This window comes from Mastigoproctus giganteus, chromosome 3 (assembly GCF_048544385.1).
Source record: "Mastigoproctus giganteus isolate SK-2022 chromosome 3, ASM4854438v1, whole genome shotgun sequence".
Classification (NCBI taxonomy): Eukaryota; Metazoa; Arthropoda; class Arachnida; order Uropygi; family Thelyphonidae; genus Mastigoproctus; species Mastigoproctus giganteus.
In genome coordinates, this window is record NC_143577.1 from 24,200,950 (window position 1) to 24,225,646 (window position 24,697).

General features: G+C 36.7%; 1 protein-coding gene across 5 annotated transcripts in view; it reads right to left on the reverse strand.

Moving 5' to 3' along the window:
• The window catches only part of LOC150087807 (cell adhesion molecule Dscam1-like), a 228,024-nt gene that overhangs the window by 17,207 nt on the left and 186,120 nt on the right, over nt 1-24,697 (reverse strand). For all 5 annotated transcript variants that reach the window (XR_016546728.1, XM_090369206.1, XM_090369205.1 and 2 more), the window contains exons 5-20: nt 24,453-24,570; nt 19,123-19,298; nt 16,086-16,358; nt 12,200-12,607; nt 10,650-10,811; nt 10,244-10,531; nt 7,378-7,497; nt 6,709-6,882; nt 6,404-6,551; nt 6,158-6,309; nt 4,156-4,284; nt 2,483-2,653; nt 1,903-1,973; nt 1,282-1,525; nt 383-529; nt 87-245 (exon numbers count right to left, since the gene is read on the reverse strand). Coding sequence is in view for 4 of the 5 variants with exons in the window: in XM_090369206.1 (XP_090225332.1) it covers nt 87-245; nt 383-529; nt 1,282-1,525; nt 1,903-1,973; nt 2,483-2,653; nt 4,156-4,284; nt 6,158-6,309; nt 6,404-6,551; nt 6,709-6,882; nt 7,378-7,497; nt 10,244-10,531; nt 10,650-10,811; nt 12,200-12,607; nt 16,086-16,358; nt 19,123-19,298; nt 24,453-24,570 (2,940 nt within the window). In the remaining variant the exon portion in view is untranslated. The remainder of the gene's footprint in view (nt 1-86; nt 246-382; nt 530-1,281; nt 1,526-1,902; nt 1,974-2,482; nt 2,654-4,155; nt 4,285-6,157; nt 6,310-6,403; nt 6,552-6,708; nt 6,883-7,377; nt 7,498-10,243; nt 10,532-10,649; nt 10,812-12,199; nt 12,608-16,085; nt 16,359-19,122; nt 19,299-24,452; nt 24,571-24,697) is intronic.

Here is a 24,697-nt window from a genome sequence, read left to right on the forward strand (position 1 = left end):
AATGATAGCATCTGTGTTCATATTTTTTTAATGAATTTTAACAAAAAAATTAAATAAAATTGCACAAAATTAAAATGAAGTGTTACCATCTTCTAGAGTTTGACAATAAATGGCGTCACTAAGTACTCCATCTCCTTTTGAGGTAAAACTCAATACTGAGATGCTATAATTAGTGAATTTGTCGAGATTTTTCAATACCGCTTCTTTTTCCGGTATTTTTATTGTAAGTTCCTGATCTTCAACGTCTAAAGAAGGGTATTAAAAGGATTAATAAATTAACTGAATTAATTTGAAGTATATTTTAATTCTATAATCCATTAAAGACAAATTAGGATTTATATAAGAAGACACAAACATGGACCTTGCAAAAATGGTAGCTCACCTTGCCACTCATCTACGGCTCGAAATAACACTTTATAACCTTCGAGAGTACCGTGGACTGCCGAGGGTGGTGGAGCATTCCACATGATCTTTAGGCTCTGAGAAGACAGAGGCACGCATTCCACTTGCTGGGGTGGTAGACTTGGCACTGGACAATAGAAATGGCGAATGTTATACAAAAAAGATGAAAGAAATAGTTAAAAACACGGATAGGCAGATAAAATTATCAAAAAAACGGAAACATAAATATAAAACAAGTTGATAAAATGAACAATGGATAAATATATTCATTACAATAAAAAAATTCTAAAAACTACAACTATAAAAGCATACTCTTGGATAAGCACTCTCCTGCCATCTGCCGGTAATTTGCCGAAGCTTGAGTGGTTGTACGGTGGCGCTACCATTCCGGGACGTATTTTGGGTTTTCTTTTTCTTGACGTTTTGCAGATTTTCGGTTTTTATTACAAATTAATGTACTTTTACATTTTTTATGACCTATAAATGTTCAGCAAGTGCTTGATATAAGATCAAATAAATTTAATAACAACTTTCAGAGAATAACGATAGATGGCAGCACTAACCACAACCCTTTAAAACATGAGTATCTGACAAACCAAACGCCTGTAGTCCATTCCACTGTACAACCAGGGACAGCTTAAGGGTATATGGCACCCCAACGCCACGTTGACTAGGTTTATGAGAAAAGGGAGCAGCACTGTGGCCCCCTAAACTTTGTCGCCCCTAGGCCAGTGCCTAATAGGCCTTATCCTAAAGCCTGTCCTGTGTACAACATTAAATTTTTGAAAATACTATTAGTATATATTAATGAAACAACGGGATTTATATTATTAAATATTACCATTAATTAATTTCACAAGTTAAAGCGAATGGACTTACCGTCTTCCTGAGTGAAGCTGTATATGGGGTCGGACCTAGGACCAGCACCTTTTCTGTTAAAGGCCTGTACAACGATGCTGTATTGAGTGTACTTCTTCAATCCCCTCAGGTCACAAGTCACTCGGCCTTCATCTGACGCAGTAACTTCAATGGTTTTATACTGGAATGTCTGAGAAGAATTCGCTTCTTTGTATCCCACGTAATATCCCTTAATTAGTCCATTCCTCATTGTTATTAAGGGTGGCTTAAAGAAAAGAAAAAATTAACGTTACACGCTATCCCTGATAAACTTTCTAAAAAAATGTGTGAAAAGAAACTATAAGATTCTCCTTAATAATATAAAGCGATCCTACACTTTTGATAAAGTAGTGTGGATAATGAAATTTGCAGAGCTAAACGCTACGTGCATAAACAGTATTTAAGATAATAATTTAAGTAAATCTCCTTCACCTGACAACTGCTTTTTTGGGTTAATATTTGTACATCATTTTCAGGCAAACAAAACAATACATTAAACTTTCATTATGCTTTCTTAATTATTTCGGTATAGTTGTAAACTTTTATAAAAATAGAAATTTCTCGCACGAATAATTATAATCTGCAGCCATTTTATATTCTCACCTCCCAAGAGACACGAAAAGATTGAGAACTGGATGGCTCTAATTGCACGGACTGAGGCGGTCCCTCAGGAACTAGAGAAAGAAAAATGTAAGTAAATTAAACAGTCAACAAATTACCTGAAGTAAATTAAAGTTTTTTTTATTTTTCAAATAATTTATCTTAATTGCACACTTTGTAATAAGAATAAAAATAGCTATTATTGCCTTAGGTACAACAAAGTTGATCTTGTATATTAATAATTACTTCTTTAGTCAATAGATGGCGACACTAGTTACAAAAGAAAATCGAACACTTAAGATTTTATTATTTTTATTGTTATCCTCACGTAAAACTGAAAACTTTAGATAATTTATTGTGCGCATTTTTGTATTTATTGTATTGGTATAAAATGATATATTAATAAAGCATTAATTAATCAACTCGGCGTATAAGTCGACTTCAATTTTTGGCGCTGAGAAAAATCGTTCTTAATCATATATTCGCCTTATAAGCCGACCTTAAGACGTTAGATGATTTTTATTGGCTCGAAATCGTCTTATACGCCAACGCTATATGTTGATATACGATTTAAGTATTGTACCCTCTTCATCAGTAATGAAAGTCATCTTTCTTCCTTGGGCACTGACTCCAACCGCATTCTCTGCAGTGAGATAGATTTCGTAGCTGGTGGCTGGCCTTAGACTGCTAACTTCGACTGCTGTTTCTGTTCCGGGAACTGTAAGGTTATGAAGAGGTTGTTGGGAGTGCGAACCTGAAAACAGATTAGAAGGATATATAAAATAAATTTCTTATAAAATTTCGACTATACTCATTAATACATTATTTTGCTTGAACAATAAAACATTTCTCTGCACTGAGAGCATGTATTTTAATTTTTTTACATTTATTTATTTTTTTATTTTATATTTATTATTTTATTTTTTTACACTTATTTATTTTTTATTTTATATTTGTTATTTTATTTTATTTTCATTATTTTATTTTTTACATTTATTTATTTTTTATTTTTATATTTATTTTTTTATTTAATTTTTTTACATTTATTTATTATTTCATTTCATTTTTATTACTTTATTTTTTACATTTATTTATTTTATATTTTATTTGGCTTGTTTTATTTTTTATTTAATTTTTTACCTTTATTTATATTTTTATTTTATATTTATTATTTCATTTTATATTTATTTTTTATTTTATATTTATTTTTTTATTTAATTTTTTTTTACATTTATTTATTTTATATTTTATTTTGCTTGTTTTAATTTTTATTTAATTTTTTACCTTTATTTATATTTTTATTTTATATTTGTTATTTCATTTTATATTTATTTTTTATTTTATTTTTATTTTCTTTCTATTTTCTTTCAATTTTATAATTATTATTTTATATTTAGTTTTCACTTTATTTATTTTATATTTAGTTTTCACTTTATTTATTTTATTATTTATTTATTTTATTTTTATCTTTACATTTATTTATTTTTATTCTTTCATTTTTAACATTTATTTATTTTATTTTTATTGCTTTATTTTTACAAACATTTGTTTTTTATTTATTTCAGTATCGTTCTATAATTGTCCACTTTTATATTTGAGAGCCGCCAGATGGCGCGACACGTATATCACAGGGCTGGATTATTTTCGATTTAATTTTTCCTTAAATTACCAATAATGTGAGATCCTTCATTTCCAGTTACACGTTAGTTTTTCTTGCGAATCTAGTCACATCTGCTTTCATATACCAAGCGCCACCTTGTGTCCCTTCTTGGAACTTATTTTTTCGTGTTCGCATGGTGATGGACACTATTTCAAATTTCATCCATCTCCAGCAGATCCATGGTCTGCCACCTACAATAGATTGAAGAAATACAATCTAATTATAATCATACCCTGCTTACCACACGTCGCAAGAATGGACTTCACCAATAAGAATCGCTCGACAGATGGTGTTGCGATCGCAAGTTCGATTTTTTAAATTTCCTTCAAAATTTTCAACGGATTCATCTTATTCTGTGGCAACGATCCATAATGGAAAAATGGTATCTGACCATTACTCTAGAGTAGGTGCAGGTTTGCCATAAAGAGATTTGCTCTAAATTTTATTGGGGAACATACACTTATCTGACCCTTACAAGCTTTTGGCAAATCCTAAATGTAATGGTAAAATTTGACTATTTCAATATAAAAAATAAGTTGTGTTCTTATCTTTAATATTTGAATGTTAGTGCAAAATGACAAAGGATCCACACTTACTGTTCTCTCGGTAGTAAATGCAATAACGGATGATCAAACTGTTTCCACTGAACGGGGGCTCCCACACTGTTTTCACAAACCGGCTTCCAACTCCAGCTATTTGAGCTTCACGGGGTGGATCTGGTGGTTCTGGAGAGGTTGGAGCAGAGAAAGAAAAAAAAAAAAATTATAATTAAGCATCAGTTAACACGAACCAAAATTTAAATTAAAGAAATAAATGATGTTTGTGTGGACCAGTCTTTCTAATGAAAGGCAACGGTTACCATGACAAAATGTTAAGATTTCAATAATCGGAACTGTGTTTCTATAGTTACCATGTCAACGTACTTGATTTCATCCATCGGAATTCTGTTTCAACAGTTAACGTGGCAACGTGCTAGATTTGATTCATTGGAATCGCACTTCAACAGTTACAATGGCAACGCGTTAAATTTCAGTTGTTGTTGTCATGGGGTTTTTGGAGAATCGGCAACTAAGGCCATAATGCTCCGTGTATATTGTCTGTGGTCGATTTTCTGTTTTCTGGACGAAAACCCCGAGTTTACGGGAGGGAAAACCATACTTCACCTGATACCGACAATAACAGATTAATCGATGGGTAAAGTGTCCATGGTGTATATGTAAGTTAGTAGTTTCATTTGCCCATGAAAAGGTCTGGGTTCGAACCCCCATCAATGACGGGAGGAACTTTTATGGGCGTTTTACACTCTGTGGATAATCTTTGGCATGTACAGTACAGGTCCCTTCCCCTAGCCTCAGAAACTTGGGTTTTTATCCAGCAAAACAGGAAAATTGACCAGACAACATACACAATCTATGGACATAATGCTCATAGGCAGCACACCAGGTGGAAAAGACCTGAGTTCGAGTCCCTCCGATGACTTGAAGAATTTTTATGGCCTTTTCCACAATGTGGCTGAGTTAATCGGTCTCAGGCGAGGATAACGTGGCTTTTCCTCTGGAAAACTCAGGTTTTCATCCAGTAAACAGAAAATCGAGCACAGAACACGCGCAATTTACAAACAGTATACACGGAGCAATATAGCCTTAGTCGCTGATGCTCCTAAAACCCTACAACAACAACACATGGGCAGATGAGATCGTTCTTTTATGGTCCTAATATGGCAGTTTTAATTTTAAATAACACCAATACGCAAGGAGCTGTTCGATAGTATAATTTCTGCCAAAAAATTGTTTCTATCGAAGATAATGGAAAGTTCTTCTCATCAGTTTTTTTGCATCCCAATTTATCTTGCAAGAGAAGATAGTAAATCCTCTTTTTGAAAGTGGTTAAGTGTACAAGACAAAGAGAGGAGGAATTTATCAAACCATTAATTGCTTTTGTACGATGTTTTAGCGTCGAGCGGAGAAAGATAAAATTGGTTTCAACTATAAAATATCCGATAAAACTCGAATTGCAAAGTTATCTACATTCCACCACAAACATTATCACTTGGATTAAGATTCTTCTAGAGGAGAATTATTTTCGCTTTAAAACTGTAAGAGAAGAACTTTCGAAAAAAAAATTAAATAGTTTTGAGAGGGATTATCAAGCATCTCTGAATAACATCAAACAGAAGTTGAAGTCTGTACGAAAACTCTGCGGATATGTCCTTGTGGGTATAGCACAGTGATTATACCAACTGTGCTATGCCCTCGTGGGTATACCACAGTTGGTATAATCACCATCCTTTCCACACTGGTTGAAAAAGATCCGAGATTGAATCCAGTTAATGATGCGAGGAATTTTTATCGGTCTTTTTCACAATGTGGCCGAATTAGTCGGTCTCAGGTGAGGGTAGCATGGTTTTTCCTCCAGGAAACTCGGGTTTTCCATCCAGAAACAGCAAATCGACCACAGAACAAACGCAATTTACAGACATATTGGCCTAAGATGGAACGCACCTAAACTCCCACAGCAACAACAAACAACCATAGAATAAACATTACAATTCTATTTAAAAATATAGTTCTAATTGGTGTTGTCCCGATCGTTACTAACCTTGAACTATGAGCTGAATATTGGTGTCGTCCTGTCCAAAGGTATTAGCAGCCACACAAGTGTATAGTGCCGAATCAATCCTCACTACGGATAGCACAATGAGGTCGGATCTCATGGCCATGTTCCCACTAGCAGATTGGGAGATTTGGAACCTGCAAGGGATGTTTACTGTTGAGAATTTCTTGAGTAAGTAAAGTACAAATACGCATTTTGACTCCCGAAAAAAAGGTTGTAGTTTTCGCTCACCTTGGCTCCGAGTCAATGTTCAGCGGTTGTTTGTCACGTGTCCAAGATATGCTCAGCGGCGGATCGCCTGTCACCAAACACGTGAGAGTAACGTCTTCGCCTTTCTTCACCATCTGAGTTCGAAATTTGGTTTCGAATCTTGGGGCAACTAAAAAAAGAAATGAAATAGATAATCCATTGCAAAGGCCATGCGATTATTAAGCGTAATTCTTCGATACTTTCAGTGGTAAAAGGGTGTAATGAATACTACTAGACACTGGACGAGTTTATTTTCCAAAACTGAAGCGAAATGTCTTGATACTCACCATGTACGCTAAGAGAAATCACGCTGCTCAGACCCGGACTAATTCCATTAGTTGCTTGGCACAGATAGAATCCTCCATCATCTTGAGTGATATCTTGAATAGTCAGTGAACCATTCTCAAAAACCTGGTGATGGTAACTGGTACTAATTGGTCTGTAATCCCTCGCTGTTGTACCTTGAATAAGAAAACAAGATCTGCTTTTGGTTTTCTTGAATAAGAAGCTGTATACATAAAGGGGTCTCGAGGATCTAATGAGAGATTTGAATCCACCCGAAGAAGGGTCAAGAATGAGGTCCAAGAATCTGCGACCCAGGAACAGGCCGCAGATTCTTGGACCTCAGTCTTGGACATTTTCATGGTATAGACATTGAGAAAAAGAATTGGTTGCCCATTTTTCCGAAAAAAGACAATGAGATATTGAAACACCATTCCTTCAGTTTGAACTTTTTGGAATTTTCTACCAATGAATAGAATTAGGCTATTTACTGATTCATCGAAGCAAAGCCTCAAAAGAGTTCTCTTTCATAATGGAAACACGTATGCCTGGAACTGGTTGCCATCTGTGCTTAACAGGAGGACATAGCCTTTGATATTTTTGTTTTTACCTATTTTATTTAAAAATAACTAAAAATAATTAAATACTGTTAGGATTTCTCATTCGAGGCGTACCTGAAGCTTTTTCCCATCGAATCTGAGGTTGGGGATAACCTTCCGCCTGACAGTGGAGGGTGATCGTTCTTCCAATTAACACGCTAGCATCTGCAGGCTGGATTCGCCACCTTGGAGGAACTGAAAAAGGCACAATTTAATGTTCTTTACGTACAGTAGAATAAATTGTGATGTTCAAAGACAATTATAATTTCGATATTTTCTCCTACACTACCTTGACAAAATTAATAGTACAAAATGTTTTTCATGAATATTTTATTGAGAAGAGTGTTACCGAAGGCGAATATTTGATGTAATAGGAATCCTGGTATGCAAATTACGAGTATCCAATAGAAATAGATCTACCAACTAATAGAGCCGCGCATTATGCAAATTATTCATGCCTATTAAAACACGGGTTGCGACCACATCACTTAAAAGAAGAGCTGGCCAAGGTCGCCCGAGGGCTAGGTCAACCAGAACAGACTGTTATCTAACAGGTCATCAACTGCTTCTTGAGGTTGCTGCAATTCAAGTTCAATTCTGCAATTCAATGTTGCAATTAAAGTGGATTCAATGCAAGGAATCCAGTGATTTGTATCCTATTAACCTCAAAGCACTGCAGAGCTCGTCGAAAATGGTGCCATGAACAGGTGATTGGAGCCCTGACAATGGGGTACAGTTCTGTTCTCTGATGAGTCCCGTCTTACCCTACAAACAGATTCATCTGGAGGAAACGAGGAATGCGGTACCATCCCTCCAATATCAGAAAAAGGGCCAGTCACTGTGGAGGCGGTGTTCTCGTGTGGGATGGAATAATGATCTGCGGTTGCACCCGTCTTCATGTTTTTGATAGGGTATTTTGATATTTCAGATCCTCGAACCATATGTGCGACTTTTTAGGGATGCGATCGACCCAGATTTTCTTTTCATGCACGACAACGCCACTGCACATAGAGCTCAACTGGTGCAGAGTATCTTGAAACGGAAGATATCCAACGACTGCCGTGGCCAGCACGATCACAGAATTAAATCAGATCGAACATTTGTGGGATGCCCTTAGTAGTTGGACTGCAGAACGACAGCCAACTCCTCGGTCACTTGGTGGGTTACGGTCTGCGCTGGTGGAAGAATGGGAGTTCTTGCCACAGAATCTTATAGACACCCTTATATCGAGCTTAGTTCACCGCTGTCAGGCCTGTTTTTTTGTCAGGCATTGATTCCACAAGATGTCGAAAGCATTCTGGAGGTATGGCCAACCAAGCTGTGTGTAATGCAGTCAGAAATGCAGGAATGGAGGTTGGAGGTGTATCCAGACGCCTGATATGCCTTTCCATGGTGTCCCACAAGTGCTCCATGGGATTGATGTCGGGGGAAGTTCGGAGGTCAATCGATATGCTGGAAGTCAGAACTGTGTTCCTCAAACCATTCCTGCACAACAAATGACCGATGGCTCGAAGCATTGTCATCTTGGAAGACACCATCGCCATTCGGGAAAAAATGTAACATAGCGGGGTGTATAAAGTCAGCAAGCAGTTGACGATAGCGGAGATCAGTGATACGTTGTTTCACATGCACAAGGGGTCCAAGTTCCTGCCAATGAAACATGCTCCACACCACACAACCGCCTCCACCGGCCTGCAGTTTTGATACCATGCGCGTTGGATGAAGAGTCCCGTGTTGTTGACACCAAATCCGTACACGACCATCCACAGTGTGGAGTAAATAACGTGAGTCATCCGACCAGCACACCTTCTTTCAGTCTTCCAACATCCAACTTGCATGCGCTTTTCACCAGACGAGTCTTTTACGCCGATGAACCTTGGTTAGGAGAGGATGCCATAGGGGTCGTTTGCTGATATGCCCATACGTACGAACGTGCGACGCATGGTCATACCAGATATTGCTCAAGGTTGACCCATGTTGTATTGGGTACTCAACTGTTTAACAGTGCTGCGCTTGTATGAGTCGTCGGACCGGGCGCTCACCTCTAACATCAAACTTTCGCTGACCTTTGCAGTTTTGCAGTCCGATCGTTGTTTGACCATTTTGACGCCAATCCTGGTACACTTTATCTACGGCGGGCCACCAGTTCAGCCGTTTGGGAAATCAAGGCACTAGCTCATGGAGCACCCTCAAAGTCCGATAAATCCTTCCTTTTACCCATCACGCTCGGAATTTTACTACCTACTGAACCACTGACGTCGATTAACTGCGCACTCTCGTACCTCACGTGGTCAACGGGTCGCATTCAGTTTTCATAGGGGTGGTCATAATTCAGTGATCACTCAGTGTATGTAGTAGGACAATCTTTTGCCCGAATTACAGCTCATACATGTCATGGCATGAATTCCACTAGGTATCTGATGGAGTTTTCTAATTTTTTGGACAGTGAGTGTATTAAGTTATGTTTTCCTAAAATTAAAATAAATGCAAATTGCTGAAAGTTAGAAGAGTGAGTTTGTTTTGGGGAATACAGTTGTTGATTAATACTTTAATACTGAAGTCAATTTGCTGTTGAAAAATGATAGATAAGATTAAAGACAATTAAATGCCTATCTTTTGCAAGGACCTTCTTCATGTATCAGTGATGCACTCATTTGATATTTCTTTCAACGTTAACCACAATCATAAAGAACGTGATTTATTCGCATTAGATGTCTTAAATAGAAAAAGGAACTGGTATCTTCCAATGTTGTTTCTTTTATGTTGAGCCAAGTTGTCAACCGCGTACACCACGTACTCAAGCGTTCGCTCCTCCCACAAAAGTGAAATTCTGAAACCCTAAAAGCAAGCTGACAGTTCATCGGATTCTCTCCTTTTTGAAACTTCGACACGCGTGCGTGTGAACATTATTTTGTGACTTTATCTGAGACAAGCAACGTACCTTGGACCGTGAGGGATGCCGTGTAGTTGACAGTAGCGGCCACATTACTGACGACGCAAGTGTATTGTCCGTTGTGCCTTGGGGATGCGCTGTTAATGGTAAGAGAACTGAAGTCGTCGCTAAGAGCTCTAGTGGTGACGTCTTCGTGAGGGGGAATAGGCTGTCCGTCTTTCAACCACGTCAATCGAAATGGAGGGTCACCGGCGGCTACAGCACACACCACTCGAATTTTCATGCCTTCCTTCTGGGTCTCGGGTGGAAAAGTGAATGGAAGGATTACAGGCTTCTCTATAAACAAAAGAATTGAACTCTTAAGAAGTTACAAAACAGATAAATGGAATGGAATAGAAAATGAATGGAAGATTACCCGTGAAATTGTATTCTTGGAGCATTTATACTCTGTTACCTTTGACTGTAATTTTTAAAGTTCCATCGACTGTAGCTCCATCTGAGTTACGTGCAGAACAAGAATAAACCCCTTCGTCTTCGGATCTCTGAACTTCGTCCACGACAAGAGTTCCATTAGTAAATACCTGCTGTCGGCGGTTTGTAGGAAGGCGACGTCCATCTAGTAAAAACAGAAGCAGTTTTAGCAATGGTTTCAAAGAGTTAACCATAAACCTAAGATTCTTAACTTCTTGCTTCAGGTGGTCTTAACTTCAAGAAGTGAAGACCACCTGAAGCAAGAAGCTCAGAGCAAAGGATGTAATGATACACCCAGAGTAGAGTCGAATCCAAGCTGTTTGAGTCTTGGATTCGCAGATCTAAGGCGAAGTGTTCGTGTTAAGACCAAGTCCATCAGCAAATAGGATGGATATTACCGTAAGAAACCAATCTTCACTCTTCTCTTCATCTTCTTATAGAAGGAAGCTGTATTAGCATTGGGTTCAAAGAGTTAGGTTACAACCACAATGCTAAGATCAAGAAAAACGTGCACTTGATGGGATTCCATCAAATCTTTGGCAGAAAAGTATTATTACAATATCTGTTAATCTCCAGGATCGAGTCGAGTTAACGAATTGCATCTCAACGTTTCTTGAATAAGAAATCTGAAAATTCTGAATCCAGCAACAGTGTACAGTGAATTGGCACTCAATGTGATCTTTCATATATGAACCGTGAAACTTTTTATCAACGAGTCGCTAATGTTGTTCAGAATAAACACCGTTGTTGTGAACAAGATTAAGTTCTTTGGACTCACTGTGGGTCAAAGAAACTAAGCAACAAAGTGCAGGTTTTCTTTGATTGGCCAATAGAAACTTGTTTCTAAGACAAAGTTTCAACGAATGTAATGGATTTTTGCGTTAAAATGACCAAATGAGCAAAGCAGCTAAATCTTTCATTTATTACCTCGAAGTAAACCGAGGTTTGGAGATTTAATCATTTGGCAACCCTGGCTTTTCATAAAAGGCAAAGAAATACCAACTGGACCGAGAAGTGCACGCAATTCCTAACCCCTCTTGGCCTTCGTTGCCTTGGCGGTTAATCCTGGACGGCATCAACATTTTAACATAAAAATCTAAATCTAAAAACTGGGTTTTATTCCAATACAAAATGGTGTGGTTTATATATTCTATTTTTAGAAGAAATTAAAAGTTATTTTAATTTTATTTGATTATTTCTGGAATAATAATATGACTTACAAAGCGAATTAGTAACTTCGACAGAATTAAAATTAAAGAAAAAAAAAGTGACGCATATCCGGTTGTCACTTTCAGTAATGTTCTGTAGGTGGCAGCAGTGTGCCAACATCAACGTCAAGTGTGTTATTGTTGTCATATGTCGAGGCTAATTTATTTAGTTAAATTCACTTTCGCAAACTTCCTTTCGGTCTTTGACATTAAGAAGCTTCGAGTCACCGTAGACGGAGTTACCGTAATTCTTCTAAAGGTATTTCCGGCGCCGTCAGTCGTGTGGGGACTGACAGCATTTCGATTAATTAAACGAAGAGCGTACCTTTCTCCCAGATGATCTCTGCCACTGGATACCCTGCCACGCGGCACTTCACAGTCATGGTTTCCCCGGCAACCACAGATAGATCGGGCATGGGTCGGATGACGGGTGGTCCGAACACGTTCAGCGCTGCCGAGTGGCGAATTTCTCCGACGTCGTTCTTTGCGGTGCAGCTGTACAGCCCTCCGTCGTCCACACGAACGTTGCTGATGTTCACGTGACTGATGACGTCACCGCCTCGGCTAACGTAGTCGCCGACCCGCACCCTTTCGTTGTCGGGAACGCCGAAGCTGTCCAGGGACCACGTGACTTGCGGCAAAGGCGACCCGGAAGCGATGCACAGAAGAGAGACGCTTGGCCCCGGTTGGATGGTCTGCTCTGCGAAGGTCTCGAGAAACATTGGCGCAGTCTCTGCAGGAATAAAATTATATAACTAAGTTCAGGGCAGAAGTCCCTGAGTAAACTGGGTTTGACATTTAGTGCATCCCTCCCATGGACAGTTGTTTTCCATTAAAATTATTACTATATTTAATACCACTCTTGTAATATTGGTAATTATGTTTGTAATATATTGAAATTTGTAACCCTTTCTATTTTTTATTTCTCTTAACAGCATGGTCCGATGATGGGTATCAGTAAAATACCTGAAACGTCACCTTAATGTATTAATATCAGGTGGTATACGAGTGGTATTAAATATACTAACAATCTTAATAAAATGGTTACTACATAAATTTATATTTATTAACAAGTAAATTTAAAAAAAAAATCAATCTGAGTATTAATAATTAAAAATATTTTATTTTTCAAATAATTTTTAATAAAAATTAAAAATTATAATATATATTAAATACAGGAGCCATATTTTTTACAAGTTTCTATGGACAGAAGACAATCAATCACGTGAACAACTATGTAAAATCAAGTGATGACGTCATGGTTCAAATATCTTCAAATAACTTAGAATTTTAACATTAATGTTATGATCTTTTAATATACTTCAAGCTAAATTGACTTAAAGTTATTAATTAATTAATGTCATTTTCTAATAAAACATTATGATAATAATTTAATATTATTAATGATAAATGTTAATTAGAATATTATATATAATATATTGGCTGATTAAGCAATAGACGTTGTGGAAATTTAAACACTGAATTAGGGAATTCGATCACCGCGCCACCTGGTGCATATAAAATAATTAAAATATTTTAAAATTTAAAATAATTTAAAAAATAATCAATAAATATTAAAAAAATTAAAAATAATTTAAATAATTCTAAAACTAATTGAAATAATTTAAAAATTAAAAATAATTTTGAAAATAAAAACTAATTTAAATAACTTTAAAAATAGAAACTGATTTAAATAATTAAAATAAATAATTTAACAATTTTTTAAATAAGGAAATGCTTATGCATTACCCATGACTGCATAAAAAGAGTATAGTAATTTATTACAATAATTATTTTATTTAGATTAAAAAACATTCAAATATTGCATAAAATTATAGCATAATTATTTTATTTAGATTAAATAAATCTTCAATTATGGCATTAAAAATATAGTAATTTATTACAATAATTATTTTATTGTAATAAATCTTGAAATATAAAAATAAAAGAGTGTATATTAAATTTATAAGTTATTTACACAAATTTTAAAAATTGTTTTTAAAAATTCTTAAGACTGTTTTAAATAGCAATAAATTTATTATATATTTCAGTTTATTTTAATTATTTATAATAATAGCTGAAATAAATTTGCATTAATTATAAAACTATCAGATACATATTAAGAATGTAGAATACATTGAATAAAAATTTTAATATAAAGATATTTACTTCCAACCAGCTTGAATATTTTAATTTATTAGGGAAGCTACAGATATTTTGCAAATTTTGTATTAATTATTCCATTTTGTTAAAATTATTGAAATTGCCCTGCTATTCACTTCTCTTTAACTATCTATTCCTGTCTTAATAATTTGTAATATCTATACCAAAAATACTTTATTATGATATAATCATAATAACCAAATGATGTTGCACCATTGAAAAAGTAGCAGGGTGTTTTTTTGTGTGTTGAATTTCAGGAATGCACTCTTCGTAAGTACTTCTCTGACTTGTTAGAATACCTGGAATATCTCTTCAATATTTTAGAGTTCTCTTAAGCAGAAAATAAACGGTAGTTAATTAAAATTTAATATAATGAATAGCGTAAAAGCTAACATAGCCATGTTCTCTTAATATTTCAGTGTTCCAATAGAACGACTAATAGTGGTTTTACATATGGAACAGTTTTGGTAAATAACGGGCCTTTCACAGCTGAGATATAGGATTACATTATCTACAGCGAAAATTTATTTAGACTCTTAATGTTATGCAGTTATAAAGTTAATTATGAATGAAAAAAAAATCTCGCTGTCTCTAGCAGAAATGTACGCGAGATGCTAAAGATAATGAGGGTAGGACAAAAAACTAGGTTTTGTTGTTTTAGCTTTTTTCTCGACGTAATGCAGTTTTAGAATTATAAAAAAAAGGGATATTTTAATCACAAAACTTTAGAAGCGAAATGTTGAATGAAGAAAATGGTTATCATAATTAATTTACCTTCTCCACAACGATAAAAAAGGTATTTGACATTCGTAATATCCTTTTAACTCGTTATTACTGCTACAAAAATATAAAAAAAGTTGAGAGAATCAACAATAACCATCAATAAGTGATGTTTATTGATGACTACTTAATAATTGATGGTTTGATGTATTCTAAAAACTCCAATATTTCACACAGTGATCGTAGTGCCATTTGATGGCATTCAGATATGCAAGGTTAATTCTTAAAACGAATATATCATACTTCAATTTTTATTTTCTTGTGGATACTTTGACATTCTTCGAGAGAGTTTCAGCTTACATTTCACTCTAATCCTGAATGACATTATTTAAGCAGCGACATCTCCCGTCAGAGTCATGGAAGGTGGGCCATATGTACTAACCAAATTAGCACGGTGGAAGTGACAGTTCTTAATTTGCTTCAGGCAACTAAGGCCTGCTAAGGTGAGTATTGCTAAAGATGGGCAAGTAGACACAGCTTCAAGCTTGGCATTTAATTTGATCACCAAGCCTTCCACTGAAAGTGTTAACTGTTTTAATATTTTTTTTCCTTCCACCAAGTTTTCCTAAAGCTTATTTCACGTCCCTAAAAGGAAGGTTTGTGTCAACAGATGAACTCTGACATATGTCTAGAAACAACATTCGCTATTTTGTATCTATTTGCTTATTATAGAACAAACTTTGAATAGCAGAGAAAACTAATCTTGTCGACAAAATCCGCAAGTGTTGCCTAGCAACCAACATAAATCCCCGTAATGTAGTTATTTTTTTCGGAAGTAGAGAAAAATTTAATATTTATGAAACCCAGAAAACAACGCACTCACTGGCCAGAAAATTAGAAACCTTTATTCAACCATCAGGAAAAATTTGTCAGCTGCTATATTGTGGTCATTAGAGAACTGTGAAGCCGATCTGCCAAGTGACCACCCCAGGAGAACTGTCAAAAATATTCGCTTTTTTTTTTTTTAAATAACTCTTTATCATATCAAAAAGCTATGAGGGAAAACATATTTTAGAAGTCAATTAAAAGAAGAAAAAAAAGCTTCACTTTTTTACTGAAAGATGGCGCATCAATCGAGTTTTAAAAAATGCTGATTTTTTCAATTCATTGATTTCCTTACTTATCTAGTATAACAAATCCTGAGTTTCATTTATACAGAGGAAATTAACAAAGGAAAAGAGTGTACTCGAAGTCATGGCATTAAAATGTAAGCTAATCTATATACACCCTGGAATGTATCGATTTTCTTTTAGTTACTTGAAGATTACCTCCAAGTGCGAGTTCCGCGGATGCCTGGGCAGAATCATCATTGTTCCTCACGTAACACTGATAGACACCTTTGTCTTCTCTCCTGACCGAAGTTATTCGAAGCATTTCTTGTGATAACAACTGGATTCTGGCCGCATCTTCCGATATTGGTATTTGATCTTTGACCCAACTTACAGAATCAATGGGATAGCCAGAAATATTGCATCTTAGAGTAGCTGACTTGTCAGAATCCACCAGAACTCTCTGAGGATGTAGATGTGCCTTCAAAGGATCTGTAAAATTAAAAATATCTTCACTATAGATTATTAAAAGGCATTTTTAATTAGAATTAATTTTCAATATTTAATTAATAAAGATTTTCAATTGAAATATCTTATAAATTAACTCAATTAATTTATATCTTATTAACTCAATTAATTATTTTCAATTAAAATATCGAACTTAAGAATGTCTACGAAACTAAAGGAAAAGCACAACTTCATTTGTTGCCGTGCCTACCATAACCATGGTAACAGTAGCCATGGTAACAGTAACCATGGAAACCTTTCAGAGATCTGTATTCATCTTGGTAGTTGGTGTATAAGCATAAACTAGAACTATAAGTAAGTAGCCAAAAAAGATAGACTATTTCTTCGCTGAATCTTCTTTTTATTTCAATCAATATATAATTAAATAAAAGAAATAAATAATAATAATATTATTATTCATAAAAAGTTGTAAAGTTCTATTTTACTTTTCATCATCTGTGGACTTTACATTTATTATTTATCGTTGATGCCATCAAATGAAACATATTAATCAGTAGTTTTAATCTTCATATAGCACATCCTTCCCCTTTTTTTTTCTTTCTTTCTTTCTCTCGGAAATAATTCGAATATATTTTTTTCAAAGTTATTTCGAAAGTTTTGTATCTGTTTTTTTTTTTTTTTTTTTTTTTTTGCTCAAAATAAACTTAGTTTCAAATAACTGCTTAAACAACTTAAAATGCCTGGAGCTCAAAGGAAGGAAGAATGCAAGAGACAGGATGAGAATACATTTTCATAAAGTTGACTTAATTAGATTTTCTTTAATAATTCATAAGTGTGTATATAAAAAACTCTCAAGAAGAAGAAAAAGACTGATAGAAAAAAAAAAAAAAAGAGGAAAATCTTCTAAAATATAAAGTAATTAGCCGAGATTTTTTTTTTTTTTTATTAGAATTATTCATAGAAAGTAGACACCGAACCTTTTCCATTAGCTCTCATTGAATTAAGGGGTAAAATTAAGGCAAGAGAGAGAGAGAGAGAGAGAGAGAGAGAGAGAGAGAGAGAGAGAGAGAGAGATAAAATAACTACATGTCATGTTCAAAGACATTGCCAGCCTTCAGAAGTAGAATCACAAATATATATAAGACTTTATTTAAACGGATCATGCACATTCGATAAATATTTCAAATTTTCTTTTATTATTTTCTTTTTCTTTAAATTTCATTAAATTTAAAGAAAAAGCTTCAAAGATATACGAGCGCTAAGCATTAATGTACAGTAGTTGGCAAAAGCCTTATTGGTGTACGTAAGAGAAGAAGAAATTAAGTTTGGTGCAAAATTCGGAAGTTATATAGTGACGCAGATCACCACGAATTGCCCCAGTCTTTTACTTCAAATAAACAACACTTCTTCCTAAGGAGACTTATGCCTCTATTCATTTGTAATGTGTGCATCAACAGATAGCTGCGATGCACACATTAATTGAGGTACACTTCGTAATGGAGTCGTGCTGTTTATTTCGTTTCAATACCGAGGCAACTCGTGATTTGCCTAAAGATGGATCGATGCCTTTTTCCAGCAAACCGTGCGCTTTCAGCTACGTGTACAAATGAGATTTGTACGTTAATAAATAAATAAAATTTAATTAATTTTTTAAAAATGCAATTTAGAATATACATAAAACAATTCTTGCCATAAACTGCATGTGTGTATCTAAAAATGATTTCTATGTACACTGGGGAAAAGTAGGATTATATTCGGCGAATTAGCGAGTGTCCTTTGATGATGTTAACAAAATATGACATCATTTACATTTGAACTGGTCCAGTTCCTTTGAGAACAAATTCGATTTTTCATTTGACTTGGAAATAAACTAATGAAAATAGAAAAAAAAAGGAAATATAATTGCTAAAACTGACGTAATCGGCAGGAAAGAGCATTTAATTAATGACCTCTAATGACACCTTTGAGTATACAGGGACCCGTCTGTCGTTAAGCCTGAGGGAACGAGAAATGGGACGTATAATTATCCACGTCTAGAATTTCCCAACTTTGCTTCATCGGCACCTTTCCCCTTCTACGAATCCTCACAATGGTTTTCTTGATTAGTATCTCATCCCTGATGATTCCAAATGAAATCGTTGAGCAGTGGAAAAACCTCAAACACGACCTTTCTTCAAACTATTTTCAAGATGGCGTGTCACTATCCAAACAAATCTAGAAGATACCAAACAAACCTCGTATCAGACCACTCCGGATCATTAAAACTAGTTTTCTCTGACAAAAGGAGACAATGAAGTACAGAACGGCGAGTACCATCATTTTATTATCAATACCAGACTGCAGATTCTTTGAGAGATTTAGTCCGCATTCAGTTCTGTGATGAACGTGCTCACGTTATCGATTTCTTGCTGGCGCGTGTTGTTGTCGGGGGTGGGGGTGGAGTTTGAGTTTCGCGTTACACTGTCTACTTTATCTTAAATGCCCCACATACCGAATTTTCGCTGATCTGGCATTTCTACCATAATTTCAGTTGTACTTCTTTTATTTTTTGCTTTCACAACACTTTTGATTGTACGCAACACTTTTTCCTGACTCTGCATCAGTTCTTTCTGCTGATCCATTAATCCATAAAATAAATGACACTACTCAGTCATATATTTCCTGGGATTAATTTGCTCCATCCTTGTTTTTCTGGTGGACACCATCCCTGGAGAATATACAGGGATGGTGTACTATTAAATGCAAAGATTAGTGCATCTTAAATTAACATTGCTATAGAAATAGATACCTGTAACACTCAATATACTCTCCATCCTCTTCTCTCCAGCTGTATTGTTAACTATGCAAACATAAACTCCACTGTCTCTTATTGTAACTTGTTGAAAATAGAGGGAACCACTCAGTTGTAAAATATCAGGCCTCTGGACCACTGGGATGAGTCTGACGCCATCTTTCTTGTACCACCTGTTAAAACAAATAAACAAACATAGTTAGGGAATGAATTTACGTGGTTCCCTTATACATTAAGGTAACGTTTCAGGTATCTTACCGATACCCATCATCAGACCATGATGCTGACAGACTCCTCCTGCCGATGCTCTCTGAACATCAGAGTATGCACATCAAGTTTTTGGGAGCATCGGCAAGAGGAGTCTGTCAGCAGCACGGTCTGATGACGGGTACCGGTAAGATACCTGAAACGTTACCTTAATGTTTAGGCGATTAGCTTAATAAACTATATTATTAATTTCACGTGGTATAAGAATGGTATTGTTTTTAGTAATAATCTTAATAAACAAACAAATAAATAATTATCTTTTTCTATTAATTAAATTTAAAATTCATTTCTAGCGAATATTTCTCTCCCACGAGTGCTCTGGATAGTTCCCGAGTAGCTAGATCTCTTATCTTTCTTTATCCAAGGCCACAAGTGCACTCCAAGTAATGAACACTAACAGGGGGGGGGGGGTTGCTGTGCTGCCATCTAGCGTCTGTCATGGTCAATAACCAATGTCGCACTCTGGGACAGCGTCTCTCTAGTCTGATAATTTTTCCTGACAACACTGACGAGAAATAATTTATCAGAGGGTTGTCTTGTTGCATCCCTTAAGAATTTATCCACTTACAGTAGGCGTACATTCCCACTGTGACCTTGACGTCGTAGAAAAAGACATCTGTTGACATTGATAAATGACCCTGTCGCCTTCACGGGGACCAATTAACAACCGGCATGTCGATAGTTTTTTTTTTGTGAGTTTTTTTAAAAGATAAATTCCTTAAAAATTTTCATTATTTTCAAATTCCTGCTTCTTCCAGCATCACTGGGATATCGAGAGTGGACTGATAGAGAGAGAGAGAGAGAGAGAGAGAGAGAGATGGTGGAAAAAATCGCAGGGCAAACAAAACCTGATCTGTCATCAAGTTGGAATTTATTTTTCGATGCTTCTTTTCAGCGTTCGTTTAGAATTAACATGGCACCCCCCCCCCCCCATTTTTTTTTTCAAACTATAAGAAACTTAATTAACGTTTGCCCAAAAAAGAAAAAAAAGATGTCCGTTTTTTTTTTTTTTTTTTTTTTTTTTTGGACTTGGAGTGCATGTTTCTGGCTGGATGTAATTTTTAGCTAACCAGGAGTAGCTAATGGATGCTCAGTTTGTTTTATTTTTCTTATTTATTTATTTTTTTATTTTAGAACACAGATGAACATTATGCAAACGTGGTTGCGACTTTTTACCTATAATGGATTACTCTATTTAACACCAGACATCTATTTGAGATTTATGCAATGACTCTTCGGATGGACTCTGAATGAGGTACGATTGTTGGCGCTTACCCACGATAACATCAGAACACCGAGACATTGAGATGGTGGATTTGAGAAGTTGAATGAATAAATGAGGAAGAAGGAAAGTTGGTGTTGTGATTTGGAAGTTGGACAGTAGAAGGATGTTGACTGGTTGTGGCACAGGTTCAGACTGGTTTCGAAGATAGCGAGAATTATAGAAGCTGGATCCAGAAGAACAGTGACCATGGAAGAATCTATAGAAAAGGCATGCGGTAGAAACAGAACGTCCATAAGAACAAAGAACAAAAGATGGGAGTTAATTAACCTTATTGCCCTCTTTTAAAGGAGTCTAGAAGCCCGAGGAGTGGATATGGGCAACGTTCCCAGATGTGAGAACAATATTCCATGGTAGGGAGGATTAAACAGCTGTTTGGAAGAAAAGTAACGCCAAGAGCTAAAGAGAAAACCCGATATTGAGATGCGGAGGAAGCAAGATTTGTGATATGCTTATGCCAAGAGAGATTAGAAGTTAGGGTAATCCATGATCTTCTCTAGAAATCTGTCATCGAAGATGAGCATAAGAGCAGAAGAATCCTTTTTGCGAGATATAAGACAGGACTGAGTTTTAGAAGAATTTTTAACTAGCTTTCTCCATGGAGAAACCTGGACATCAGTATTTAAGGAATTTGTAATGGATATTTGAGAAGCTGAGTTCTAGATATTTATGATTTAGTAACTGGAATCTGGTTGATTTCAATATCAAGGAGGATTATAAGAATGGTCTTTGGGTGAAAGTCAATCACGAAGATATCAAGGTAGCGGCTGAACTGGTGGGGGTGTTCGAGAGCCGCCGTTGTTAAAGTGTACCAGGACTGACGTCTAAATGGTCAAACAACGACCTGACGGGAAAAACTGCAAAGGTCAGCGAAAGATTGATGATAGAGGTGAGCGCCGGGTCCGACGACGACTCGTACAGGCGCAGCACTGTTGAAGAGTTGACTACCCAATACGACATGGGCCAACCCGGAACAATATCTGGCATGACCATGCGTAGCACGCTCGCACGTATGGGCTATACCAGCAGACGATCCCTACTTGGTAACAAATGATTGTAGTTTCTCCTCCACCTAGTTGAGTTCGATCTAATATTCATTACCATGGTTTCTCGAAGGATGCCGACCTGAAGAGGGTCCAGTAGAGATGGAGGGTGTTGCGTTCTACAAAGATGGAATTTTGATCGCATATAACAATTTGGACCATTCATATTACTTCAATCTTCTTCCAGTCAGACCTATCGAGATCGCTTGTGATTTAGATCTAGTACCACCTCTTTAGGCGCCCTCTATTCCCATCAATCTATATGCCGAATAATATTTAAGAAAAAAATAATCTTCTTCATCAACTTTTAAGGTACTGTTTGATCTCAGCATTTTTTGGTCCTGTATTTACTTAACTCTGCCGACAGATGGCGCCAAACCTTGCACGCGTGTGCGAGAAGTGCGCTGTGGAAAAAGTCCAGATGTTCACTTGAGAAGGTTCGTGTAAGATGATCGAGCACTTAGGCATGGAGATGTAAGTAAATGTTTGTTTTGCCCAACGAGCATAAAGATCCCGCTTACATTTCTCATCTGTTCTTCCAAGATGCGATTACTCGCCCCCAACCTAATCACTTCGATAACCCACATTTGTAGCAAATTCCGGCGAAAGATTATCCCTCGCGCGCGCACACCACACACACACACGCACACACATACACACACAGACATGCAGCTCCCAGAGATGGGCGCATTGATTGAAAGCCATTCTGAAAGAATGGCTTCTCTGGAGAAGAAGAAGACCAACCGGACGTTATTAATTAATTCATCAAAAGTCAGGAAAAGGAAAGAAAGAAAAAGAAAGAAAAAGAAAGAGGAAATTAGGAGATGATAGGATAACAGGAGAAAGAAGAGAGAAGCAGGAGATGAAAGATAGAGAGAGAGAGAGAGAGAGAGAGAAGGAGGAGACGAAACTTGATAGAGAGAGATAGGAGACAATGACTGAAGGTAGGAGACGACAGACAGATAGAGAGAGAGAGAGAGAGAGAGAGAGAGAGTAGGCGACGAAAGGTATCTAGCTAAAAAGAAAGTAGGAGACCAGAGAGTGGTATGAGATGAAAGACAAAGAGAGAGAGAAAGTAGGAGAAGAAAGACAGACAGAGAAAGATAGACAGAGAAAGAGAGGGATAGAAGAAGAAAGAGAGGGGTAGGAGAAGAAAGATAGAGAGAAAGTAGAAGACGAAAGACAGAGAGAGAAACAGAAGACGAAGGATACCTAGAAAAACGGAGGGGAGAGAGAGAGAGAGAGAGAGAGAGAGAGAGAGAGAGAGAGAGAGAGAGAGAGAGAGTGGCAAATAGAGGAAAAAAAAAAGGGACAAAAAAACATATGTATATAGAGAGAGAAAGTACTAAATGAAAGGAGATAAGGAGAGATAGAAGTAGGAACGAAAGATAAGGGTAGGAGAAGCAAGATAGTGAGGAGTAGGAGAAAAAGGTAGAGAGAAAGAAAGTAGAAGACAAAAGACATAGAGAAAAATAGTAGATGAATGTACCTAGAAAAACAGGGAGAGAGAGAGAGAAAGTAGGAGAACAAAGATAGACTGAAAGAGTGAGAGGGAAGTAATAGAGGAAGAAAGGATTGGGGACAAAATCGAGAGAGAGAGAGAGAAGAGAGAGAGAGAGAGAGAGAGAGAGAGAGAGAGAGAGAGAGAGAGAGAGAGAGAGAGAGAGAGAGAGAGAAAGCATAAAACGAAAGCGAAAGAGGGAGAGAAAGAGGGGGAGTAGGAGAAGAAAGTAGAAGACAGAGCAAAAGAGAAGAGGAAGAACAGAGAGAGAAAGAAAGTAGGAGACAAAAGATAGACAGAAAGAATGAGAAAGAGGCTAATGGAGAAAGAAAAAAATTGGGGACAAAAGATGGAGAGAGAGAGAGAGAGAGAAGGTGGAAAACGAAAGAGCGAGATAAAGAGAGGTAGGAGACGAAAAATGGACAGAGAAAGCAGCAGACGAAAGCGAGAAAGAGAGAGAGAAAGAGATAGTGAGAGGAAAAAGTAGAAGGCGAAAGACGGGGGGGGGAGAGAGAGAAATAAAATCCAAAATGAATAGTCTTTGAGTGGATGGATAGATAGATGGATGCGTGCAGCAATTAGACAGGATCTGCAAAAATTGATCTCCGTTGCGTTACCTGCCCCAGCTTAGGAGACCCGGGCGCCCCCAGGGATGTCCACCGACGGAAATACGACTAATCTGCGCATGACACATTCAAATTGTGCTCGTGCGCCTACCTGTGGCACGACCTTTTCATTAGGAAACCAGAAACAAAGCATTGTTTCTGGTTTCCATTGACGGGGGGCACGCAATGCGTGCCCCCCGTCCTGCCACCCCCATCTGTTGGATCGTGCACAGTCGGACCAAGACATTAATATCGCTAATCGCCTTGGGGGCGGACTGTCCGTTTGAACAGCAACGCGAGTCGGGGGTCATTAATAATATTCCATAAGTGCGGAGTATTTTCGCTTTCCGGCTAATCCTCACAGAAACGCAGATATTTGCGTGTCCGTCATTTGCATACGGTGCTGGGGAGGGGGGGGGGACAGAGAGAGAGACAGATAGAGAGAGCGAGAGAAATATTAAGTCAGAAGCGAGTTTCGACCCAAAAGAGGCGCCGATGGAAATAATTGGGTGGGGTCAATGACCTTCTCGAAGTGAACTCAGTTTTTTCCAAATTATTTCGAACAATAAAATTCATTTCAGGAAGTCACGTGGCTGCGGAAAGTTACTCTCAGGGGTGAGGGTGCTTACCTGTAAGACGGCAACGGGAACGCTTGGGCCACGCACGTTAATTCGGCCGGAGTACCTTGACGGACGTTAACAATGTTCCTGGTGTCGGAAAGGCGAGGCGGATGAGTTCCTTGAGGATCTGCAACAATCAAAAACAACAATTAAAACAACAATTAAAAACAACAATCAAAAATAACAATTAAAAACAACAATCAAAAAACAACAATTGAAAACTACAATTAAAAACAACAATCAAAAACAACAAT